Genomic DNA, 19,371 nt, shown 5'->3' on the forward strand with positions numbered 1-19,371 from the left:
CCTTCCTGAGCCAGGTCACCTGGTAAAGACCAGCTGCAAAGAGCCACTCACCACAATCCCACAGAGACCGCCTTTGTGAAGAACCTTAAACAGAGCCAGACATGTAAGCAGTGCGTTCCTAACTCAGTGTGTGTGTTAATAATTTGTCACCATGTTTTTTGTTACACTGTCTCCAGCAAAACAAAGAAGCAAACTATCAGACTTCAATTATCTACTAGTTTTACTGGATGGACTCTGCATGTAGAATTTGAAACAATGAATTGCATGAATTTAAAAAAAAATAACAAGATTCATGTTAATCATTCAATTCTATGTGTGTTTACATCATTCCTAGGTCACCTCTGACTACACAAATGGAAACTACAGTGAGCCCTGAGGAGGGGCAGCAGGTAAAATCCGTGCGGAACCCCAACGAACTTTCGGGACAGAAAGAGGAAAGGATCTCATCTCTGAGAGCTTCCCTTAGAGTCGCCAGTGTAGGCCCGTCTTCTACAACCTAAAACAGGGGTCTGGCAGCACCTGGCAGCCAGGTATTCTCTGCTGGCAGTCGGCGCCTTCTCTGTTCTTCCGTACCGCTGGGGCTGGAAGTCGGAAAACTGCCTCTTCCAGGCTCCCTTCCAGCCGGGCTCGGGTTTGGATTATGTCAGTGAATGTTCCTGACCTTCCCTCTTAGCCAGTTTGAAAATTGTGTTAAGGTTTTCCCTTGTCTAATACACCTTCCTAGCGGAAAATCCTCAAGTGATTTCTGTTCCTGAGCAATCTCAGACTAATGCACGGTCTCATAGGCTTTGTGTGAGGACCAGGTAGAAACCTGCACAGAAAGTTCTCAGCAGATATCAAGGACTTGCCATCACTCTCTATAGCAAGCGCACGCGGAGGGTGAGGAAGTGTGGCGTGCACACCAAAGGCAGAGGGTCTTGAGTCAAGCTTACGGTCAAAACCCAATTAGCCCACTTCTGCGTCACACTGGAGGCTGGCTACTTAATCTCCTCCAATCCTTCTAAGACCCATTTTATTTTTTTGCCTTTAAAATTGGAATGATAACAAAAATCCATTTCACAGAGCTTTAAGGAGAACTAAATGAAAAACCAAGTGAATAATAATGTCTATGATGCAAGGAGCTAGAAACAGCGCTTAACCACTTGATAAATGTTACTCATATTTTGTAATGAGAAGAAGGGCTTTCCTAAAGTGTTCAATCACTACTTTTAGAAGAGTTTGCAAAGTACACAAAATGAAACAGGAAAGAAACGCACTAGAGGGAGGCAACGTGGAAGGGCACGTTCCCAGACCGATCCGAAGACGGCACCATTTGCGCTGAGATGGGCGCACGGCGCCTCGTCTCCCGCCCACGGCACGTCCCCGATCCCTGCCGACCACCAGCGCAGTCACCCTTTTTCCGTGCGAGGGCCAGGCGTGAGCTCCCGCTGAGTGTAAGTGTAAATGAGTCTGTTATACCAAAATGGGACAAAGAGACCAGCTTTACTGTTGAATTCCCCGTGGAAGAAGAAACTTTTTGTTTGGAGAAGGTTGGGGGAGTATTTTTAGAAACCCGCAACTCATAACACATAGGCAGCCCTATTAGTCATGATCCTAAGACTCCAGCTCTGGGAAGACTCACACTCACCTGGCGCCATGGAGTTCTCCTGTTAGAGAGCCTGTGGCTCACCTGGTACCCCCACTACTGTTCTAACCCACCACCCACGCTACTAATTCTCATCGCTACCTAGTGAGTGCTGGATTTGGCGCTGGGGGTTTTTCAAACATTATTTTTACTCATGGCGACAATGCTAAGAGAGAAGGAAGTGTGATTATTCCCATTTTACAGACGGCGACATGGAAGGTCAGTGAGGTCAGGCGACTTCCCAGAGGCTTGAAGTCTGGAATTCACTTATGTCCTGACTCTGTAACAAATTCACTGGGTCACCTTAGAAAACTGCCTTAACTTCTCTCTCCTTCAGCCTCCTTGTCCATAATAACTGGATAATAATTATCCCGACTGCACAGGTCTCTTATGAGAAGTAAATAAAATTAAATACATACCAGCATCTGGCCCGGAGTCAGTGTTGAAAGCATGTGCTATGCTAGTACCCATTTTTTAATAGAAAAACCACTTTAAAATGATAAAGCTCATTCCTTTCTATCACACCTGACACGGCTAAAATCTTAGTGAAAAGAGCCAGGCATTCGCCTACCTGTGTACCCGGTTTTGCACACACAGTTGAAGCTCCCGGGGAAGTTCTGGCAGACAGCCCCATTCTTGCAAGGGCTCGGCAGGCACTCGTTGACGTCTCTCTCACACGCCCTCCCCGTGAAGCCCTCGGGGCAGCTGCAGGAGAACCCGCCCACCAGGTTGTGGCAGGTGCCGCCATTGTGGCAGGGGGATGGGAGGCACTCGTCTATGTCGGTTTCACACCAGCTCCCGGTGTAGCCTGGCAGACACTTGCAGAGGAACGGCGTCAGCGGCTCGTTGGCCACGATGATGACTGGCAGGCTCTCATGGCTCTTGACTGCGGGGCTCACAGCCAGCCTCCGGATGCAGCTCCCCCCGTTCTGGCACGGGCCCTGCGTGCACGAGTCGTGGTCCACGGATTCCACCTTGACCCCGCTCTGCCGGAGAAGGATCTCTTTGATGCTTTCGAAGAAGGTGGCCACCCCACTGGGGTTCACGTACTGGTTGTTGCTCCGCTTCACGGCTGCCAGGAGAAAAGTCCTGTTGTTCTCTTCGTAGGCGCCGTAGAGCTGCACGGCCGTCCCCAGGCCCGTGAGCTGCGACCCCGCAATGCGCAGGAAGTGAAGGTAGTGGTTCGTCAAGAAGTCCTGCACTGTGGGCACGCCGAGCCGCAGGAGGATGCTGCTGTCGATGGTGGCATTGGTGAACCCGGCAAAGAAGACGCGGATGTTGCTCGTGACCATGCTGTGAACTCCGTCATTGCTGAGGACGGTCAGATCAAACGTGCCATCCGTGGACCTTGGCTGGGAATTCAGGTCACAAGTGCCCCTTGGGACACTGAAGAGGCTTGTCACTCCCGAGGTAAGGGAGCAGTGGAAAGTGTCCAACACGTCTGGATCCTGTGGCTTCACGGAGCCCAAAATCCCACCAGGAAACAAGTTGCCATAATAATGAACAAATATCTCCACGGTCCGGGACTGGGAAGGATTGTCGTTTTGGTCTATCACGGTGATGTGCACTGTGCCGGTGGAAGACATCTGAGGGACACCAGAATCCCTGGTCACCACCGACAGGTAGAAGTTTGCAATCTGCTCTCTGTCGATCTCTCTGGTTGTGCTCAGAACGCCAGCGGTGTTCAGGCTGAAATAACTGGTGGCAGGGCCTGTGGTCAGCAAGTAGTAGGTAAAGGGGCCTTGATTTGGAGGGAGATCGGGGTCAGTGGACTGGAGGGTCATCACCAGCGTTCCTGGGCGTTCGTTTTCCATAACTTCTCCTTCGCTGATGGTCAACACGGGCCCATTGTCATTTATATCTTCCAGGGTGACTAATAAGGAGGCACTTCCTGTAGCTGAGGGAGTCCCCGAATCAACAGCCAAAACCGTGAGATTATAGACAGGGAGGGTTTCTCGGTCTAATTCTGCGGTCACGGTGATCTGTCCTGTCTGTGGGTTGATGGAAAAAGCACCGTTCTCATTCCCCGATCCGATGAAGTACGAAAACCTGCTCCAGCTGGGGACAGAGTCTGAGTCGAACGCACTGACAAAGGTCACGTGAGTTCCCGTCGGGACCCCTTCACTGATCTGAACGCTGTAGATGTTCAGGCTAAAACTGGGTGGGTCGTTGGCATCGAGAATGGTGATGTTCACAGTGACCTCGTCTATATCTGCGCCCCGAATGCTGCCGACATTCTTGGCCAACACCTTCAGAGATACCCTCTCCTCTTTTTCTCTGTCAAGAAGGCCAGAAACATAAATTTGTCCAGTTTTTTTATTGATCTGGAAACCCTTCTTCCTGCTGTTACCAAAAATCAAATAGTGTACCTCCCCATCGGCACCCAAGTCCCGGTCACTGGCAAACACCTCTCCAACTATCGTCCCTCTAGGCGCTGCTTCCGAGATCTCAAAATAGTAAAGCTTGGAAACAAAACGAGGCACATATTCATTGGTCCCTTTTAACTGTATGTTAACCGTGGCAAAACTGCACCTTTCTTCATCGGGGACATTGAAAGCTTTCACAGTGAGGTGGTAGCTCTGCTTGGTTTCAAAATCCAAGAAGCCTTGGGTGGTAATGACACCCGTGTTGGGGTCGATGACGAAGAGGTCGCTGTCGGATGACCGCACAGTGTACGCGATCACAGCGTTGGTTCCAGAGTCGGCGTCTGTTGCGTTGAGGTGGATGACTGTGGTCCCGCTCGGGGCATTTTCCAAAACTGTAGGGAAATACTCCTCCGGGAGAAACACCGGCGAGTTGTCATTCACATCCAGCACATTGACAGTCACCCTACAGTATCCCGTTCTCGCAACCCACCCTCCGTCTGTGGCGCTCACAGTCATTTCATGCTTCTGGCATAGCTCGTAATCAAGGGCTTTGGCTAGCGTCAACACTCCAGTGGAGGAATTGATGGCAAAAAGACCGTCTTCGTTTCCGGAGGAAATGCTGTACCTGACGAGGCCGTTCATCGCAGAGTCTCTGTCCCGTGCAGAGACCGTCCTGACAACTGCCCCGACACTGTGGCTTTCCGGGATGGTGGCGCTCATGTGGCTTTGCGAGAATTCCGGAGTGTGGTAGTTTTCCTCAGTGACAATTATTTGAACAGTTGCTTCGGATGAAAGTGGGGGGTTTCCTTTATCCTTTGCAGTGACTGTGATCAAAAAGTTTTGGTTCAGGTCAGACATTAGGGAAGATGCTACTGAAACCCACCCTGTATTGTTGTCCAGCTTAAATTTCCCCAAGTGATTTGCACTAGAAACGAAATACTCCACTTCAGAATTCAGTCCGAAATCTTTATCGTCTACTGCGGTGACTTTGATTAACTTCGTACCGACTTTCACGTTTTTGGTAACGGGGGTGAAGTATTTAGTTTTGAGAAACTGGGGTGCATTGTCATTGCTGTCCACTATGTTGATGGTGACAGTGGTCTCACTAAGTAAGGCGGGAGTACCTCGGTCTGACGATGTCACTATAAAACTGTGCCTGTTGATGTTCACGTTACTGAAGCCACTGACGTTTTGGTATCTTAAGATCTGTTTATTGAAAATTTCCCCTGTGGTGGCATTAATCCTGAAATACTCTGACTGAGATTTTATAAAATAAAACACCTGTCCATTTGTCCCCTCATCAGGATCTGCTGCAGACACCTGAGTCACTTTGGAGCCGATTTCACTAAGTTCGGGGCAATCTAAATAATAGGAGGGTCTGCTAAATCTTGGAGCGTTGTCATTGACATCTGTCACAAAGATTGTGACGTCTGTACTTACAGTCCAGCCGGAATCATGTGCAGAAACTCGGATTCTGTAACGGTCTGTGTCTTCTCTATTTAAAGGTCTGCTAATGACAATATCCCCTGTGCTGGGATTAATGGAAAATGGAAGACTGGTGTCTATTATGGAATATCTGCTAATTGCATTTACGCCGATGTCTTCATCAGAAGTCGTGACACGGGTAACCGTGTATCCTAAGGGGGAGTTTTCAGGAACGTGGGCGCTAAATATTTGCGAAAACCTAGGGGCATTATCATTTTCATCTAAAATGTTAATGATGACTTTTACCGAGGAACTCTGGGAAGGGGAGCCTTTGTCCGAGGACTTTACAGTAAGCACATACTGAGATACTTTTTCCCTGTCTAAAGGTCGAATGCTTCTAATTTCACCAGTCGCATGGTTGATGCTAAAACTATGTTCTTTGTTGCCATTAACAATTTCATAATCTAACTGTCCATTGGGTCCGCTGTCCTTGTCCGTTGCTGAGACAGTAAGTATTTTTCGAGGAGAAAGATTTTCCAGTATTTCAGATACAAAAGGGTCTTCCTTAAAAATCGGGGTATTATCGTTGACATCCAATACGGTTATGTCGAGTTTCTCATAAGAGGAGAAAGGAGGGAAACCTCCATCTCTGGCCTCGATCCATATGACGTATTTTTGTATCTTTTCAAAATCCAGAGGTTGACTAATGGACACCTGCCCTGTTAACTGATCAATCTGGAACGTATTGCCGAGATTCCCACTTGCAATATAGTAGGACAAAGGTTCTCCTCTCAGGGAGGACCCTGTCACAGTGGTCACATGAGTGCCAATGGGCTGGTCTTCAGGAAACATGAATGTTTGTTCTTTGGCTCTGACTTTGGGGAAGTCTGCCTTGTTCCCAAACCTCACGGTCACTGTTGTAGAATCTGACTTTGGAAATGAGCCGCCATCTTTTACGTGCACAGAAAATGTCATTTCTGAGGCTCCGTTTAATGGTCCGGCTGCCATGATAGCTCCCCGCAGTGGGTCGATGTGAAATTTTTCAGAGTTTCTACCCGAAAGAGAGTAATGCAGCTCAGAATTGGGTCCAATATCAGCATCTGTGACTGTAACCGCAAAGACGAAGGAACCTATAACAGAAGGAGCATGCGGTTAGGGGACCCAGGCAGAACATCTGGTAATGGGCTAATACATGGTTAACACTATATGGAAACCTGATGTAATTCTATTTTCTCACGATTACTCGGGGAGGACAGTCTCTCCTATATTGTCTCTAAAGTGGCAAAATCAAATCTACTTAATAATCTTCAGGGCCTGACCTGCCATTTCCTAACTAAAACCTATCCAGCCCACTGGATTTAATATTTTTCAGTCTGCCCTTGAGAGAAGCACAGGGAAGGGCAATGGCTAATCATTCCAAACTGTGGCTCCTGGGAGAAAAATCTGTACGCCACACAGCTTCCCACTAACACAACGATTCACACACTCGGCTAATAGTTCAGCTGCTGCCCAGTGTAAAGGACAAGCGCTCTAGTGTGTCTCCAACACCTTTGAATTGCCATACATGTAATCATGTCAACAAAAATAATATGTTTAAAAAAGTTTTTGTTGATTCCTTATGCCTACTGTTCCATAGCAAAGTTTTTTTCTGTGAGCTATTATCCCATGGAGACAAAGCATGTGCATATATATGCACACAAATCTACAAATCAACTAGAGCAATTAAAAAATAGTAAGAAATAAGAACTGAGAAAGAATGGACCCAGTGTGGATTCCAACAGTCAGTGCTTGGGACGAGCGCCAACAGAACAGGCTGTGGTAGAAATATGCAGAAAAGTTGCCAGAGGGACATGTTTTTGATATATTCATTCAGAAACCTTTCCCAAACCTGTGCTCCCAGCCCTACAGAAGGGTTTGTGACAAAACTGAAAAGTCTTTCATTAAAAAAAAAAAAAGCCAGTGATTCCGATTAACTATGCCCACCGAGGAGAAGATGCCCCAGCGCCCCTCACTTTGCTCTGCTGGATGCAGTTAGGGTCCTGCCTGCCAGCACTGTCTCAGCTGCAGGCTGTCGCTGGGGAGCTCTGACTGTGATAGAGAGTTGGCAAAAATATATGCATGTTATACCTTCACTTGGTAATAATTAGACATTCGTGAGTGACTAGATCAAAGATCAGTGAGAAGATGAATCCTAGATCCATTTATTTTTTTTCTCCTAATTAAAACTATCTTAAAGCAAGGAAGATTAAGTGAATTGTGATTTTTGTTTATGTATATTCCTGTTTGAAAAGTCATCTCAAAAATTGCAGATGGCAGAAGACTTGGGCAGTTATTAAGAGAGTGTGCCATTCTTTGCAAACAAACAAATGCAACCAAATTAAATTTCAAAGAGATGCAGCACGATAAATACATATTGTCGACATGAAAGTAGTTTGTTAATTAATGGCTCCATAAACTTACTGGCAAACAAATCTGCATCCCTCAAAACTGTAATAAAATAACATTAATGATAATCATTATTTAGAAGTTTTCATTCATTAAACAGTTTTGAAAATCTATGAAGCATTGAAGTAAAATATTCATTTCCCACAAATGAATGTAGCTGAATTCTTATTAATTCCAGATAATGTTTCAGGTGCTAGGATATAGCATGGAAAAAATAGAGAGAGGGATAATGTCCCTTGTGTCAGGGAACTTAAACACAAGTTGTATCTCTAGGCAGAACCCTCCCTGACTACAAAGTGATATCTATTTGAATTATTTAACAATATACAAGTAATATTAAGAAATACTACTAGGAAAGATGTAATAATTACAAAGTCTTAAATAAAACACACTGGTCAAGAAAGAATTCATTTCCAAGATTCAGTGTTCCTTTAATTTCATTAGGCAAAAATGAGTAGAATTTTAGAGGACTCGCCAACTTCGCCTACATCAAAGATACACATGTAAAACTCAGGTGTGTGTTTCACAGGACACGCCCCCTGCGCAGATTCCATTTACCCACGGCCTTGGCGTTGGTTTGATTACCTGCAGGAGTAGGGGACGGGACGTGCGTGACATACGGGTGATGCTGAAAGCTGGGCGGGTTGTCGTTGACATCAGTCACAGTGACGAGCACACTGGTGGAACTGGAGAGAGGCCCCGGGGACCCAGCATCCGTGGAAACCACAACCAACGTGTAGTTGCCCTTTGTTTCCCTGTCTAGCAACGCGCTGGTGATGATCTGCCCTGTGGAGGGGTTGATGGTGAACTGGGAGTTTCCGCCGATGATCCTATAACTAGAGCAGAGAGCAGAAAGCAGACATAGGCATACTCCTTCTAGTTATAATAATATGGAGTCTATTTACTGTAACTTAAAAACTCAGGCAGAAATGCAGAGAAAGGACAAGCAAGATCACACAACAATTAAAGACTATGGCTAGAAGATAAATATTTCCAATTTTACATGAATATCACCCTGACAGTCTTTATTGTGAGACGTCCAACGACCTCAAGCAGGTCTTTACAAGGTCTGGGGGCTGCTTAAATCATGCCAGACCCCAAAATGTACCCAGAAGACCCCTGTGTTTTAAATAGACGAGCCAGAAAGCATAAATCAGGGCATTGCTCTCACATTGCAGTTAATGGCCAGGATCATGGATGAACATCTGTTAAATGAATCCCCAAATTATTTTTCTGCTGTATGCCATAATGTCCCAGAGGAGAGCAGTTGAAGGTGGTATTCTTTCAAGACAAAACACTGTACTGGATACATACTGACTATCCAGAACAACTGAAGAACTGATTATTTATACAGAGACATTCCTAGTTACTAATTCTCTCATTCATCATTCCTCCCGCGGCCATGCTGCCTGGCTTTCTCGTAAGGAGAGAAACGACATCTTCATGGACACGCTGACACTAACCAGATTGGCTCCCCGAGAGGAGGTGCCCCCGGGGGCAGCGCCTCTCTTCTTCCTGAAGAGGAAAGCTACCTGCGCATATTCCCGAGAGATCAGTGAGGGAAGACGTTCCTACCCTTGACGGTTCAAATATTGGCTGGGGTCCATCATGTTTAACGTTGGAGGGAGCAAAGAAACAGAAGTGTTTAAAAGCATCCTCCTTTACATCAACAAAGAAATGGCCCTGTTGGAATTAAGGGCACGTTTCTATAGTTTGGTTTGCGTTCCTAACATCATAGCAACAGCACGTGTCTAAGAGGAACAGCAGGAAGAAACCCACATTGCAGCCAGCAGAGTGAAAATTCCTCCCATTGGGCTCACAGTTTAAAAGACACATTTCAGCATTTTCATCCTTTTTTTAGACAAATAATAAACTGTTGGGGAGCTGGTATTTTAAAAAATATAAAGACAAAAATGATAGCAAAATGAAAAAAAGAGTAGCGATGGTGTTTGGTTGAGCGATCATTTCAATATTGATAAATACTGGGTATCTCTCAGATTGTTGAGGCCTCCAGACACTCAGGTGCCGGAGTCAGGAGTGAATGTGAACAGCACCGGATCTATTTTCTGGACCAGAAGTTCCTTTTCATAACCACTGCCCTTACACAGTCGAAGGTATCTATTCCCCTTATCTAAATAAAAACATCAGAAGTTCGTAAATGAATTCTTAAAGTTAGAAATTGAGCATTCATGAAATAATCAAACCCCCTGATCTTTGTGAGAAAATGTATAGGAACCTAGATTATGAAAATTGTGTGATTTCATTTTCGGAAATCTTGTTTCTATCAGTGGATATAAAAATCACGAAATAACTTAATAGGAAAAAAAAAAGCAATTCATGGTGCCACCAACCCTCTTATAGCTTTATGACAGCAAGTATCAGAGTTCAATCAGTATGTGTTCTTTCAAACATTCACAAATAAAAATAAAAATGATGAAAAATGCATGCAAGTTTGGATTGGAATCATTTATATATGACAAGACTGAGATATGTTAGGAAAAAAGAATGTGTGGAATGGCAAACGGTGTGAGCCCTGGTCCAGGTTCAAGTACATAGTCCAGAAGGGAATCTTGTCCTGTAAACTCTTATTCTTTATTATTCTATGCTGTTGTACATGCTATAGTCCATAAGACTATCTATTTAAAAATAGGTAATATATTTACTAACTTAAAAATTAAAGTGGTTATTAAGTGGTTTTTTTTCTGGACTTCACTTGCGTCTCAAGTATACCAAAAGTATATTTTAAATAAGAGGCACTCTGGAATATCTCATGGTATCTATAATACAAGTTTCAGGCAAATTTTACTTGTAAGTTCAAAAAAAAAATAAAGAGATGGCAGAAACTCACGTGGCAGTATACACAGTCAGACCACCAAGGTAATATGCCCAGACTCCTAGTAGTTCCTCTGAAAACTATTCATTACTCACTTGCATTCATTAAAAAACACCGTTTATGTTGGTTTGCAACTAAATACTTAGAAACTTAATGTTAAACTTATTTTAACTTGAAACAAAACACTAATTTCAACTCACAAATTTTAAAGTAGCAATTCTTATCTCCACTTTTACTGATGGATGTACTGAAGCTTCAAGACACTAGCGTGGCTGTCCCAGTCGCGGGAGGTAAATGAAGGAACCAGATCCCAATACAAGATAATCAGAGCATTTCTGCAGAGATGAAGACAGGATCCAGGGAAGAGCTCGCTTGAAATCCAAGAGAGAACTGCAAGCTGCTGAATTAAATGCTACGGGGAACTCCAGTGGGCTGGGATTAGAGCACAGAGTAAGAGATTTGCCTTTGAATGTTGATCTTATCAATTATTTTGTGACTTTGTCCAGTGTTGTGACCTAAAAGAATTAGAACTGAGGTCTGAATGGACGTGTGGCTTGTTGGGAGAAGAGGGGATACACATCTATAGAAGCTAAGTTCTGGAATGGATGTCTAGGAAACAAAGATATAAACTACATATAGGCTAGGAATGAAGGCCGGATGGCTTATTAGAAGAGTAAAATATTAAAAATGAAGTAAAGTATGTAATTCAAAGCATGTGCGCCACCCATAAAAATGTACAGCTTAATCAAGTGACTAGAAAGAACAATATAAATATTTGTTGGATAGCTGCTGTGTCCAAGATCATGGCAGACCATAAAGGAAATTAACAGTCTATGACACATAGAGGGTTGTGCTATTATTAGAGAGCCCACTGGGAATTAGGTAACTGAATTAAATATATAGTATTTAAAAAGGCAATCTAAAATTAATATAAAATAGTTCTGTTAATCAGAAGAAAGAATGGATTTTCTTTTGGATTCCATGAATAGCAAGGAGTGATAAACACCTAATGCAAAAGTGCATTATAGTCCACTAAAAAGCTATCAGGACAGATAAAGAAGGTTTCGGTTGGCATAACTACTTACTTTATCTATGAAAATATTTTAATTTGAGGTATAATAACTGTAACTGTCCTAAGTTATTTTAAAAGTGAATTTAATAATTTTTACAGGATAAAAATAATGCCAATTTTTATTTTATGTGAATGTATAACAGCATCATTTGAAGATGTGTTCTACAGATTTTAATGAATGTAAAAGTGTGAAGTTAATTCTCTGAAATTATCGGAAGAAAATCCAACCAGTCAACCAGCCAACCAAAATGCATACTATCAAATAAAAAAACAAAAATCACACCAGCCCTACCAGGAGCAGTCGGTAAAGCATTCTGAAAATACGAAGAGGATTTTCCAGGTCCACTTCCCATTGACCTCCATTGCTCCCAAACAGAGGACAGCATTTAGCATGAAACTGACCTTCACTAGAGGAAAACGGACCATCACCCTAACACTTATTCTAGCAATTGTATGATGTGGGGATTGATTTTGTGGACATGCAGCGTCACACTCAGGAACTGAAACGTCGGGGACCAGAGCACTGGCCCACTCCTGATCCCCAACACTCCCCGTGCCATCTGTGGAGGGTGTCCCCTCGGTGTGGCAGGTGAAGGTTTACCAGACTGTCACACTACAGCGGGTAGAACAGCCCTTCCACGTTTCCCTGAACGTACTGAGCACCAACAGAGGGCATGCGGAGGGAAAGGCCCCCTGGATGGGTGAGGACAGCACCGGGGGGCGAGGGTACTGAGTAGGTTTTTGTTCCAGGCACTATTCTACGTAGTTCACTTAAATGGTTTTTCTATCCCCACAATAACTCTGTAGAGTCAGTTTTATTATCATCATTACACCTCATCCACTGGTAAGAAAACTGATGCCTAGAAGTGTCAGATTAGCTGCACTGCAATTAGAAACAATAAATAAAATCATTATTGTTTTGATCCTCACTTTAGGCACCGTTGTCAATTCAACAATAGACAACCACAATAGGGTAGGTGCTACTGTTTTGGCATTTCTGGTGAAATGAAGCACTGTATTCACTTGGCCCAAACACTAATGCTCCCTAAGAAGAATAAGCCGCACGGGCAAGGACAAGTGCACACACCTGATCACCGCGTTTGTCGCAGCGTCGGCATCGGAGGCGTTCACCAGGAGGACGTCTGTCCCGGTGGGCGCGTCTTCGGGAATGGTGGTGAAATACAGTTTACTGGCAAAAGTGGGGACGTTGTCATTGACATCGTCTACAATGACGTTGATTGTTCCAGTTCCAGTCAGGGCAGGGGATCCTAGAAGGAAAAAAAAAAAAAAATCATGTCTTAATGCTTACGGGAACAAAAAGAATACCAACTTTAATAACTAGCTGTAGACAGTGCTACCGAAGAGAATTTAGGAACATCTTAAATTTCTCAACATAGGCAAGTGATTCATTTTTAATTATGTGACAAAATTTTTTTTTCTTTATGAATTAGTATTTCAGGTCTTTCCTAGTGAGGCTGCACAAAAAGAGTTTCAACTTCTTACTCTATTTTGAAGGTGCTGATTCGACAGTATGGAACACAAGAATATCATTTAAACACCACAAAAGAGGCACCACTGGTTTCTCTGAAATCACATTAAAATAACCCAAACCAGATTTGGAGAATACCCATGAGCACGGAATAGCTGGCCCGCTTAACAAAGTGTAAACAAAGGCATGTTAAGAACTGAATTCCTAGCTGTGACTTTCGATGTCAATGTCAAACATTGCAACAGGGCTCCTGAGGTCTTGAAGTCACCGTTGCTGTACTTCAGCTTTGTTTGTAGGAAAAAAAGGCAGCTTCCAGTCATATTTCAAAACTGTAATCTCCCACTTTCTGGAAATAACATTATGTCAGTGAGCTGACTTGCAATAATTTTTTATTGCGTTTATTTCATATTTAACATAAATGTGAAACAATTCATGTTTATTTCCTGCTCCAGCTCTGATATCCACACATAGTGAAAATCTAACATGTAACAGAACCTTGGCTATACTGTCCATACTACACAAAGTTGGCAGATGCTTCGTGGTAAAGATCAGATGTCATCTTTGCTTAGATTCTGCACTTTGTCCCCCGACTCAAAGGCAAATCATCTGCCTTTAGTTGTGTCTTCAAGATCATTTTCCAACTTTCACTTCTGTTGGACCCTGGACAAGCTGAGCCCAGAGAACAGCACCAGGCACGACCCAGAAGAAAAGCCCACGTGAGGAAGCCCAGCTACATGCCGGTTGAAGTTTGTGGGCCAACTGAAGACAATAATCCCACCACAGATTTTGAATTCCTCACAAGGCGCCTGTTAACCCTAAAATCAGTATTTTCAGGGGTATTATTAATGGCCAATGGTTGGCCTAAATCTCTTAAATGTGTGTTTAATTATATACAATTCGGCAAAATGGAAATTAATGATCTGAATCACGTTAGTATTTCTCACACTGGTTGAGTGAGGGAAAAAAATTTAACTAAAGGACATCTGTGCATTTGCATGAGCAAAAGGGAATGTCACGGGAAGGCGAGGCACACAGGGTGACCTGAGAGGGGAGGGAGCCGCGGCACGGTCTCAGAGGCAAAGGGTGGGGGGACGTGGGGCCCTGTCGTCTCTTGTACCAACACTCCTCTATTCACTGACTCCGTGGCCTTGTCCATAAAACGGGAATAAGGAGACTAGAACCTATGCCAGAGAAGTATGGAGGGAATGTAATGTGCTTAGGATAATGCTGGCACATCCAAAATGTATTCTGCATTTCTCATTTTTTCTACTTGTGAACACACAAAAAATGGAACATTGTCCTATGAAAAAGATCCGTTTTTAATCTAACAAATTTCTGTGTCATAGTTCTCAGGATGTTTGTTGTCCCACAAAACTTTTGACTTGACGCTCTAATGATATTACTCAGGAAAACATTTTGAATCATCCTTTCCTCTTAATGATTCCCTTGAAGTATAAATATACGGGCATTTAGCTCTGGAAAATTCCACAGCTGTGTGGAAGACATGTCAAACTGTTAATGATAAAGGGCAAAATTTTTAAATTTACAGTAAGCTTAAAGACCACTTGACCGTGTCTGATATACGCACTGCTCTCTGATCAGCTACGCTCCGACTTGTTAAGAAATAACCCAACAACTGCCAAGCAACGATTGTGTCTTTGATATTCTAAAGTGTCTGATGACACATTTATGGAAAACCAACATGAAATGGTGACTAATGCATTTGGTCAGGAACATGTGATTTCTTTCTTTGTCTATAAACTATATAAATATTGTTGGTGATGTATTTTCTGAATTAGTAAGCAAAAAAAAGTGTTTACCCATGAAAATATTCAGCAAGGTCAGTCTCGCTGTGTTCATACCAGAGGACAGCTCATTTTTCCAGACGATTTTAAAGGTACACCAATGACACAAAAGCTTCTGGCTGGAGAAGCAGCCCAACAGGTGACCCCACACCCACAGGGGCCTCCTCTAAAGCATGGCGCCACCCCAGACCCCCTTCTTCCCTCATTAACTGCCACAACCCACTTCCGAGCAGGCGGGCTCCTCACGTCAGCCCTCCCCTTCTTTGGTCATGAATAAACCCAGGCACTGCCTCTGCCACGGCCTCGCTTTCCGGTCGCCTGAGGAGATGTGCACGCAGTCTTGGTTTTTTGTTTTTTTTTTCAGTTTTACCAGGAAAACCTAACGAAGACTAAATCTCTAAGTCTTTTACTGAGATTTAACACATCACAAGTGTGAGTTCTGCCTACAGGACTTTTCCCTGTGGTGCAAGGGGGCAGGGCCGACCATCCCTGACTCCGCTCCAGCCCCCGACTCGCCCACCCGAGAGCAGGCGCTCTGCAGTCCTGGTCCCCGGCACTAAGCAGGGGGATACAGTCCAGGGGCGCAGTGAGAACACCCCTTGATTTTAGAGAGCAAGTCTCATCGCTGCAGCACTCTTCACAGAGGAAGGACGTCCTCCTATCTGGGAGCTGAGTGATGAAGCCTTTGTTGTTGATTTTCTGTTTGCCTCTTTTTGAGCCTTTCCTCTTCCTATGTGAAGGAATGGTCTAAGGAGCTTATGTTGCTGGTTCCCAACATTATTTTTTTTTGTTATATCGCATGTGAAGTACTGTGTAATGCTTACTATTACTTTATCTTCACTCCAGAACTTTCTCCTGGCTCTAGGCTGACACGTCCAAGTGACTATTTGTTGTCTCTCTTTGTACGTTAACAAAGGGCCCAACATTCATATGTCAAAAACTGAAACCATAATTATTCTCTGTAAATTTAGCCCATATATTTATATAGAAATGGAAATACATAGTAAATGTACATGTATACATACATATTTATCTATATATATAAAAATTGAACATTTATTTGATACCAGATACATGTATGATTATTTTATATATGTGTTACTCATTTAGTATGCAATTTCCACGAAGTAGGTATTATTACTTAATTTTTTCAAATGAACAACTTGAGACAAAGAATTTAAGCAAGTCATTTGCATTCAGCCAGAGGAGACAGAGAGCCAATATTGAACTAAAAAAAATCTCTCCTCTGCTCATTCAGCTCCGATAACATTATGCCAATCATTGCAGGTGTTTTACTTACTATTATTACTCTTATTGTTGTTGTTGTTGTTATATTGTTCTGCTATATCCTCTACTAGGTTGTAAGCTAATTAAAAGCAGGAATAATTCTGTTTAACTCATGCCTCTAAACCCATAATGCATTCCATTGGGCCCTGTCCTCGATCTACATTAACTTTCCCTTTGATTCTATATATGGGAATCTGTTCTAGTAACTACATGGCTCAAAGTTCAAAGAGCCGAACACTTCTGGAAATTTACATCTGGGATATAGCCCTCAGCCAAAGGCTAGAGTCAGAGAACAAGATCGCAGACAAAGGTCAACATTTTGGAGATAGCTGACTACTTATACACAGAGGGTCCCAATTAATCCTGAATCCCCTGAGAAGAATCCGAATACTAGGGGCCAACGTTGAGCTTGGATAGAGCTGATAATGATGAATTATATAGGTAGTGGCGTAACAGGGCAAGATTGCTCAATTTCATCTGGGATTATTTATGAGAACCAGATGCAGTCAGGAAAAAAGAGGCAGGATGCAAACAGACTCCTGGCAGAGGACAGTGAGCCAGTGCAAAGACTGGAAAATGCAAAAGAAATATAAGGTCAAGGTCTCAGAAATCTAGAATTGGAGAGGCTAGGAGAGTGCAGTGGAATGCAACTAAAGTCAGAAGATAAAATAAATATAAAATTTCAGTGTACAAAATTATATGTATTGTGTATATATGTATATGTGCATATACTATGGATATATATAAATATTAAAAATGGGTAAATGGTTAGGAACCTCTTGAAATTTTTAGAATAAATAGCAAAGAGTACAGAAAATTCTGAAAACCATTTTTTGCGTGCATTGACAAATCACACACACACGCACACATACACACGTATGAGCACACAGAGAAAGACCGCTTACAGCTTAATCTCCCAGTTGTCCATGATATTGTGGGTAGTTCCAAGCTGTGCTGGAGTCCTCTCTTATGTTCTTGAATTTGAGAAATGATCACACTAGTATTGCCTTTTAACATCGGTGCCTTAGTAAGCTCAAGTACATCAATGAACACAGTTCAAGAAGATTTAAAATAAAATTTTAAAAAGAAAAAAGTTCCAGGCAACTGCTCCAGGAGAAAATACATTTTTAATAAGTGTAATGAATGAGCTAAATGACTACAGTTCAAACTGCAAGAAATTACATGTTTTCATGTTAGATCCTATAAATTAAACATACTTCCCTAAAACATGAAAAACCATTCAGCAGAAATAGGATTTTTTGCTTAGCTGAAATCTCTTGCTTTGCAAAAAGGCCAATTTCATTCCTGACATCAAACATTTGGTAAATGGGTTCCCCTGACTGGTTTTGTTTGTTGTAATAAAGTATTGTCTCTTTTTTTCCCAAGAAGTAAACGTGTTTTTCTCACAGTAAGCAATCCACTGAAAATATACTGAAATTCAGCCATTCTATCTTAACATCGATGATGTTAATATCCAGAAAATGTACAAGGTAAGTATGGAATATTTTAAATATAACCAGCAGCTTCGTATTTTGAAAATTCAACTTTATAATGTAGTTTGTTACAACTAATTAGTTCTACAGATATGTCTATATGAATTAGGTACATGTATACACATTTAAGTACCACTTGATTGTTTAATGATTTCTGAAAGAATCTTGATGAAAACAATCTATTTCTTTAATATAAATGCTTAAGTAGAACAGAGGTGACAAGTAAAACTACAGAAACTGCTTACTGATGTGATGAAAATGACTCTGGAAAGCTGCTTGGCAATGTGGCTGCTGAAGGCCACTGGACCGTGCATTTACAATAGTTTAAATGGTACATTTTATGTTATGTGGAGTTCAACACAATTCTTAAGTGCATGAAGTAATACATAATGTTGACTACCTATTTTATCTTCATAAAAAGTCACAGAAATTACTCTTTAGAGGACATTAAAAATAAAACTCAACGCATTAATACCCTGAAACACAGATGACACCACCAAATTCTAAACACAACCTGCCTTCTGCCTATTTAGTGAAAATATGAAATTATATATTTATGGAATCCTTATCGAAATAGGCTACAAAAATGATAAAGTTTTAACAGGATAAAATTAAGGGACTTTTGAAAAATAATTTTTCACTGTGAGAGTATTATTGTCTATAATATTTAATGTTTATCTTTTAGGTAACATAAAGTTATTAATATTGCAAAAATTTTATTTTTATTTCACAGTTGGGTTTCCTTGGTGTACTCAGATTTATAGCCTATATGAAGTAAATGAAGAGTAAAATGAAATTATTTTATCAACTTTTAATTCTATGCAACATGATGGCAATTCTAGCCCTTATTAAATAGAATTTTGGAAGTAACATCGTTTATTGTATTTTTATTTGAATATACAAATGAAATTCCATGTAGACAAATTTTTTTCCTACTAAAGAGTAGCTGATTTAAAGAAAATAATTTATAGAAATGGTTTCTAATACTTATCTCACTAATATATATGGTACAAAGTCTTACCAGAAATAAAGGAAAGTAAAATAACCACCACTTGTCAGTCTGGAAACAAACTTTCCATCTGAGACAAATATTCTCTGTTAAACTAAGCAGTTTAGGCCCACCATGGAGTCGCGCACACGAAGCCCCATGTCAGCAAATCAGAGCCTAACAAAGTTTCTGTGCTCAGCTCTCTCAGAAAAGGGCGCCCTGGGCCAACCAATCAGCACTTGCTTGCTCAGCACAATTCCCTAACCTGCTCCAAGCCTTCCCTTTGCTGCACTAAGGAAAGGAGCTTTGCTTTCCCCAATCAGCAAAAGTCCACTGCTGCTTCCTTGTTCCTGCCCCTTTGGTCTGTACAAACCTCTTGGCCTCGCATGGTTCTCAAAGCTTCTTTCTATTTGCTAGATTCGAGGCTGCTTGAATCACCAATCGCTGAATAAAGAGCCTGCTACACCAGTAAATTGTGAAAAAATGTTTTACAACTACACTGGAAATAACCAAAACTGCTAGACTCAAATATGGAAGCACGTTA

The 19,371-nt window shown here is 42.2% G+C and overlaps 1 protein-coding gene across 1 annotated transcript in view; it reads right to left on the reverse strand.

Moving 5' to 3' along the window:
• The window catches only part of FAT4 (FAT atypical cadherin 4), a 144,861-nt gene that overhangs the window by 33,249 nt on the left and 92,241 nt on the right, over positions 1 to 19,371 (reverse strand). Inside the window, exons 7-9 of the mRNA XM_054563375.1 lie at positions 12,853 to 13,033; positions 8,446 to 8,696; positions 2,196 to 6,545 (exon numbers count right to left, since the gene is read on the reverse strand). Of these exons, the coding sequence (XP_054419350.1) occupies positions 2,196 to 6,545; positions 8,446 to 8,696; positions 12,853 to 13,033 (4,782 nt within the window). The remainder of the gene's footprint in view (positions 1 to 2,195; positions 6,546 to 8,445; positions 8,697 to 12,852; positions 13,034 to 19,371) is intronic.

Source organism: Pteronotus mesoamericanus, unplaced genomic scaffold (genome assembly GCF_021234165.1).
Source record: "Pteronotus mesoamericanus isolate MK-2021 breed Mesoamerican mustached bat unplaced genomic scaffold, CSHL_Meso_final contig_163, whole genome shotgun sequence".
Taxonomy (NCBI): domain Eukaryota; kingdom Metazoa; phylum Chordata; class Mammalia; order Chiroptera; family Mormoopidae; genus Pteronotus; species Pteronotus mesoamericanus.